The 7367-nt window shown below is 39.5% G+C and overlaps 1 protein-coding gene across 1 annotated transcript; it reads right to left on the bottom strand.

Annotated features, from left to right (window-relative positions):
• Positions 1 to 3905: 3905 nt before the first annotated feature.
• Positions 3906 to 6323, bottom strand: c1qtnf5 (C1q and TNF related 5). Its single transcript, XM_079572909.1, has 3 exons — positions 6279 to 6323; positions 5284 to 5526; positions 3906 to 4447 (listed from the first exon to the last, which is right to left on the bottom strand). The coding sequence occupies exons 2-3, from the start codon at positions 5510 to 5512 to the stop codon at positions 3924 to 3926; spliced, it is 753 nt and encodes a 250-aa protein (XP_079429035.1). The 5' UTR covers positions 5513 to 5526; positions 6279 to 6323; the 3' UTR covers positions 3906 to 3923.
• Positions 6324 to 7367: the final 1044 nt, after the last annotated feature.

Genomic DNA, 7367 nt, shown 5'->3' with positions numbered 1-7367 from the left:
AAAAGGATCTAAAATGCAGAGAAGTAAAAACTGACCATCTTTGCACACAAACGTAATGATTCTGTAGAGTTTAGAGGAAGTTTTTATAAAGGCTACACAAAATGGCCACAGCTTGTTTCATAGCCTTTCAGAAAGTGACTGTATTGACAGGCAGCAGGGTAAGTAGCAAAATTCAGTGAGAGACGCTTGTGTTGTGCTGACCTGCGAGCCTTACACCACAAATGTTTATGCTTTAAGAGAGGAGAGGAAGTTTAACGTCAGCAGAGCCGTATACTCTGGGGGTCCTCTTCCTTTTAACCCCAGTGCTCCGGGCCGAGAGTTGTGTGGGAAAATGTCTGCTCGGTTCGAACTTGTCGAACTCACTCCGGTTCCATTGTCACTGCGGTTGTTTCTTTGAGCATCTGTGGCTCTCAATCATTCTTCACTGTTTGCTTTCATCCTGCCCTAATGAGTGGGAGCCAGGGTAAACATGGTTAGTCAACTGAAATGTTGCTATAAACAGTAGTAAACCTACAGCTCACCCCTGACCTCCCATTGGGGTTCTGGTGAAAGAGGAGAATTCCCCATATAGATTCATGTTATGCGATATAGAACGGCTGTGAGGTCATGTTTCTATTACTGGCAACTATTTTTTCTTCTTTTTTTTCATGACATAGGGTTATTTTCGTCTAAATTGTCATTGTTGTGTCCTTGGCCTTGGACTAGGTCATAGTGCACATTTTAAACATGTCCAGGAGCATTAACATTTGAGAAAAGACTAAAATTGCTGCTAAACTAATACAACCATGTTTATAGAGGGATGAACTACAGGGCTAGCGGGTTGTACATACACAATAGGTTTCGTGGTTTTGAGTAATTTGCTCTAAAACTCCAATATTTACCCATTTCATTCACCGTCACACAAAGTAGGCCAATCTGCTCTTCCTTCAACTAAGAATCTGATAAATTGACCACTGGCCTTGATGAGGAAACTCCTGTTGTTTGTGTTTCTGGAAGCATAAGCAACAAAATGCACTACTGCTCAAAGCATAGCCCAGATTAAGAATAATAAGCATGTGCAAGTAACTTGTAAGCAAACCATTTGAAAATAAACCCAACTACTAACTCCATGCTTGGAGAAGGGCTGGGCGATATGGACCAAAAGTCATATTCCAATGTATTTTGGTTGAATATCGATATATATCCCGATATTTTTTCCACAAAGTGAGAGCTGTGAAATTAAATGTTAAGTCAAAGTCAAAGCCAAATACAAGTAGTTTTATTGAAAACTCTCAATAAAATGTAAACATAAACACTCCGTTAGGTGCACATTTAAATAATAATAAAAAATAGCCTAGAAAATAAAATAGGGCAGCATTTATATATTAAGAGATAACAAAATAAAGTGCTCAGTTTGAGAATAAGATCAAATAAAAAATCGTCTTGAGATATGTGTTTCTTTTTGTTAGCTTAATAACTTATCTGAATTTGAAATATTCCGATAAACGCGATATGATCTAATTCCATATCTCGTTTAAAAATATATCGCTATATCTTAAATATCGATATATCGCGGCCCAGCCCTAACTTGGAGCGGGGGTGCCCCAAACCTTTCAGGCCAAGACCCTCTAAAATAACCACACAAACAACCTGGGATCTTCACTGTCACGTGCATTTTATATATATTTTATAATTACAAGCTGCAAAACATTAAAAAATGTGTTTAGTTCTATATATTTTGAATTCGTTTATTTTTGTATTTGGCGTCAATTCCTAAACATTATGCAGTGTTCAATTCAAAATCATAATAATTACAGAGTCAGAAAGATTATTTACTGTCTTAAAATTATTTTGGGACCACTGCGTTACTGCAAATGTGTCACAAAATATTTTTTACAAACATGCTCAGGCTTAGACCAACAGTCCCTATACTACAACATGACGTAATGAGCTATGAGATTTGACCAGGCATAGAAACAAGGCCTTGTAGTGTTTTTATTTTTCAATCTTTTAAAGCAAGGCAGCAGATCATATGCATATAAGCTGCATAATAGCCGAGGCGGGGAACAGGGAAGCGGACCTCCTGCAAAGATCTCTGTTAGAATTACTACTTTGCTGACGTGTTTGAATCGCATTACATTACATGAGCTGTCATACATTTATTATGAGCAGAGCAGGCAGAGGAGGGGCTTATTGATCTGTGGGTGCCTGAGTAATTTTACAAACAGATGAGGTTTCAATCAGGGGTGTGTCTAGAGCAGTGGTTCCCAAAGTGTCGCGAGGCCTTGAGTGGGGGTCCCCAGATTATTTCAAGAAGAAATAAAAAGAAAAATGCTACTGTTTTTGGTATTATCAAACATATAATTTGTGAAATCCATTCAAATACTTCAAACAAACGGTTTAAATACATATAAACGTCAAATGTTTTTCTTCCCTAAAGTAGCATAAGAAGCAATAACTTTATACAATGGGGTCCCGAGTTGTTTACATGTACATTTCTGTGGTCCCAGCCAAAAAGGTTGGGAACCCCTGGTCTAGTAGGATGGTTAAGGGTAGCACAGGCCACCCCTGGATTCTGATGCAGGATTTCGGGGCTTAGTATCAAGTTAAATTATACAATACTGCCAAACAAAATTGAGGATATTGTCATGAATAAGCACACACAAACCTATCACTCAGATTTATGCACACAAGGTTACTCTATCATATTAAGTGTTAAATTATCACTGCGCTGCTTAAATGGCACCCCTGGGCCACCCTAGTGAAAAAGTCTGGACACGTCACTGGTATTATTATGGATCATGGCATTTCTGTCTACTCTCTGAGCAAAATGTGGGAGTTGCATCATTGATCCCGAGGGCTATTGGTTATTGGATCAGATTCCAAAGCACTATAGTTACCTCATTCATTCTCAGACGCTGTGGACATCATGCAGCAGGTGTTTATTCTCTCATTCCCGAGGAGTACTTACATCCAAGCCCCATCGGGAAAGCAGGAACTTTTCTTGTTGATAAAGTGTGTGCTGTGTTAGCCGATGCATCGCTGCCATCTGCTGGAGAAAAAGTGTAACTTGCTCATTGCTCAAACCTTTCCATTGTCATGAAATGTTAAAAAACGAAGAAAACATCAGATAAATTATCTATTTTTAGGGTGATGGGTGACAAACCTACCCAATCTATTACTTATTTCCTGGTGATGTCACTGTCTGACCATCCATGAACTAGTGGAAATATCAATGACGCGGCGCACAAGGAACGTCGATTATCTGTATTCTTCAAGTTATTCAATCGAGGAAAATAAAAATTCCATCAAATCAATCAAAGAGACAAGCATGGACACCTAAGCATGGATGCATCACCTCGGCTATTTATACAGGAGCGAAACTAAAGGTACACACATGTATTTGTCCTTTTTTTTATTGCAGTCAAATGAAAAATGTAAATATTTTGAAAACGTGAGGGGAAGATGATGAGCGAACACGTGCGCACTTGGTGCGAGGCTCTTGCCATCTGTTCATAAAATTAACTGTTGCTGGAAAAACAGACATAGAAAATAGCACTGCTCAGTCTATCATCATTTAGGTATAACTGTCTGGAGCAGAAATATGCAAATTAAAACAATATTAGGCTTAACTTTTAAAACCATCGTGCAAAGGTCAAGCCAGACAGAAATGAAGCAAAACCTTCCCTGAGAAGCAATAACAAGTTTCTTGGTGGGAAATAATTGCTTAGTAAAAAAAAAAAATACAAATCTGTATTTTATTATTATTATTTTATTGAAGAATGTGTGTGCTATTTTACCAAAGTGCTATTTATTTGTCCTTAATTTTAATCATTTGATTTATTTGTTTTGGTCCGTTTGTTTTTTAAGAATTTTGGCTAATGTCCCCATTTGTCCCCATTAGTATCACTGTATAATTCCACCCCTGTTTTGTCCACTTCTGTTCAAAGGGCGAAAACTGCGGAGTGTTTCCAGTCAGAGTAGACCAGGAAGCCGCTAAAGGTGCTGTCAGTCTTGGAGCTGGAGTAGAGGCCGTTGTACTCGCTCAGAGCCATCTGCACCCAGACCTGATCTCCTGGGACCATGTGCAACAGCGACCCCCCGGACAGAGACACCGGTTTGGGCCAGTTCCCATAAAACTGGAAGTAAGAGGCCACCGCATGCCCATTCTTCATCAGGTCAAACTGCAGGCTGGAGCGGTACACTGTAGCGTGGACTGCAAAGTAGTAGACCCCTGGAACTTTGCACGTGAAGCGTCCCGTCTCTGCGTTGTAGTCGTCCTGCTCGTTGATGATGATCTTGTCAAAGCGAACGGCTTCTCCCACACTGAGGGGCAGCGTGAGGCCTTCTGACAGTTTGGCGCTGAACGCAGATTTGGGGGCAATAGCACATTCTCCGGGCTGGCCCCTCTCTCCCTTCTGTCCTGGGTCGCCCCTATCACCCGTCAGGCCTCTCTGTCCCGACTCACCTGGGAGCATGTGATTAGAGACTGCGCATTAGTGTTTGTCTTGTTTATAGCAAGGTTTATAAAGCTATTTCAATTCAACCGCCAATGTTTTCCATGCACAGCTTTCTTCTTAACATTACAGTGTTTGTACAGGTCGCAGCAAGTGCTTTTGAATAACCAAATACTACATTTTGGATACCACAAACACAAAGAAATCTGCTTATTTCATTTCTGACATTTGATCAACTTTTTAGCAAGACACAAGAAAGTGTCTACAATTTCCGTCAAAACTGCATTTTATTTAGTATTTTCAATGTATGTAGTAGACAACAATGTCATTATTTTTCAAGACATTTTAATTTAATGCTAGTTAAAATCAAATTGAATGTTTTTAAATGACATTAATGTGAGGGTGTTATGGTACAATTTCAAACACATCTTTATCACTATCTTCGTTGGTTAGAAAATGCAAAATACCCTGTTTCACTTCCTGAACCTCCACGCAAACTACCTTAAGCTCTTTGTGCTTGTGGCAGTAGTGAAGCTTTGGCAAGTGTTTTTACTTTGCAATGAGAGGGTTAAGCTTAGCAAGAGATCACACATTTCCTGGATACATAGGTGTATACAGGAAGAGCTTTATGGGAGCTGCAAAGAATAGCCTCTAGGAAGTTCCAAAGATTACTCAAAGTTGCGCGAGTGGCTCGAAAGGCAACTCCAGGTATGTTTTTGGATAAGAAAACAACAGTGCAACATGGTAAAAAAGCTCTAGAAAGTATAATTTGCCCTCATTTTGACAAGTTACACAATGAGTTTTAATGCCCCGTGAAAACCCTGCGTTACATCGTCAAATAATCTACCTGTATCTCCCCTGTCACCTTTCTCCCCCTTCTCTCCATGTGCTGCGTCTCTCCCGTCCCGCCCATCTCGTCCGGGCTGACCAGGGCTGCCATGAACCCCCGGGGATCCTGGGATACCTGGCTGACCCACACACTGAGTGGACAGGATCTTATTGTCCTCCAACTGGGCCGAAAGACGCACTTGCACCGTCAGCAGTAAGTAGATTGAAGACAGACATAGAGATGGCATTTCAGTGTCACTACCTAAAGGCGGCAAACACAAAAATAACTTCATGATCATCCACATTTATTGTTTATTTATTTGCTTATTCTGTTTTTTTTTGTGAAGCCTTTTGACTGACAGTGGCAACACACAATTCTGATCCTGAATCTGTTGCGGTAGTTGCAATCTTAGCAGTAAATAGCACCTTAAAATGTACTTGTTTCTAATTAGAGTTCATTTCATCAACAAAAAAAAACAATAAGAGAATGCCTAGGAAAGTGAAAAAAACAAATGTGAATGAGTTTTTTAAAGACATTTTTCTTTTTTACTTGCATTGTCACAACTCAAATTGATACTTTGGCTCTAACCGAAGTGTTTATCCCAAATGTACTGTGCAAAGTGCTCATCCATTATGTAACTGCAGTGGAATTCTTTGTAAAGTGGGAAAAACATAGCAAATTTTCAATCTTCCCTCATTACAAGGATTTAGTGTTTTGGAAACACAGCCCGTAATAACCATAACAACTGTAGCTGCAGGTTTAGGCAGGGTTTGGGATTGAACAGAGATTGAAATATGTCTCTGTAAAGTACTACGTGTGTTCCCGTTTGGTTGGGAGTCTCAAAGGTTTGTCACAGAGTCATAAAACATAATGAAATCAGAACCCTTTTCTGTTCCAGCCATAAAACACTGCATGGGAAAAAAATGTAGTTGAATAAAGAAGCAAGAAGAGGCTTAGGTTTTCAAACATGCAGCAAAAGCGTCAAATGATGTAGAATTTTAAAAACGACTTACTCCTTGAGGATGTAGAAGGAATTTGAAATGAAAGTGAGTAAAATAGTCCAGTGAACACTTCTTTTCCAAACCTCTGACTGAAGAAAACTGAGGAAAGGGTAATGAAAACCCAATTAGAGCCTGAGGTGGGTGGGGGACTGAGAGACCAGAGGGAAAAAACTGGGAGGAGCATAAATAAACATAATTTTGTACAAAGGGACAAAACTGGGGAAAAAGAGATTAGTTATAAAGGCATGCATTAGTTAATACAGATGTTTTTTGATGAGCATGAATCAAAACTTTGCTTAAACAGGATATAGTCAGAGTTTAAAGTTTTAAGTGATGCAAGTGACAGTGTTAATACAGTCTTAGAACATTTTAGTGATTTGACTGATGAGCCATTGCCATCTTCCGACTGCAGTGACCATCAGGATCACACACCATCTGTGCAGGACGAGAATAGCACTATGCAAAGTGATATTGCTTTCTTTGATTCATGAAAAGAATCCTTTCATTTTAAAGGTTGGCAATGAATGAGTAACATGAGGATGCAGACAGTACATGCTGTTGTCTTACACCTCACAAATCATCTCAAATTGAAATACGCTATATCAAAGTTTTGTGAATCTTGGTGCATTTATTTTAGGTTTTCATGACCAAAAACATTCTATCCATTTCCATTTTGTTCTGAACGCTTGAAATGTTTACCTAAATGTCTCAGAACTACTCAGATAGAACCTTATCATTCTAAGGAAACTAAATCACTTTTGACACTGATCTCTCAAGGGTTTACAAAGTATTAGAAAACATCTTCATTTGAATTAATAAATATACCTACTAAATAAACTGTAGTGATAAGGCAGTGGTTTGATGCAAGAAAAGAACATATTTAATGCTTAAATTGTGTGGAAGCTCGTTGTTCAGAGCTTTGTCGTTGAAATGTGCTGCGTCACACATGTCTGGTCCGTTTGTGCTGTAAAACACCTTCTTTATGAGCCTCATGAGAGGCGTACAGCTCTTTGAAACAGTAGACTCTAAACCCTGACTCGCTAGGCTTTAGTGGGGAGGGGGAGTCCAAAAGCCCCCCCCCCCCCCCCCCTCCCCCCCCTC

This window comes from Gobius niger, assembly GCF_951799975.1.
Source record: "Gobius niger genome assembly, chromosome: 1".
In the NCBI taxonomy this organism is placed as follows: Eukaryota; Metazoa; Chordata; class Actinopteri; order Gobiiformes; family Gobiidae; genus Gobius; species Gobius niger.
This window is presented reverse-complemented; position numbering and strand designations above follow the sequence as displayed.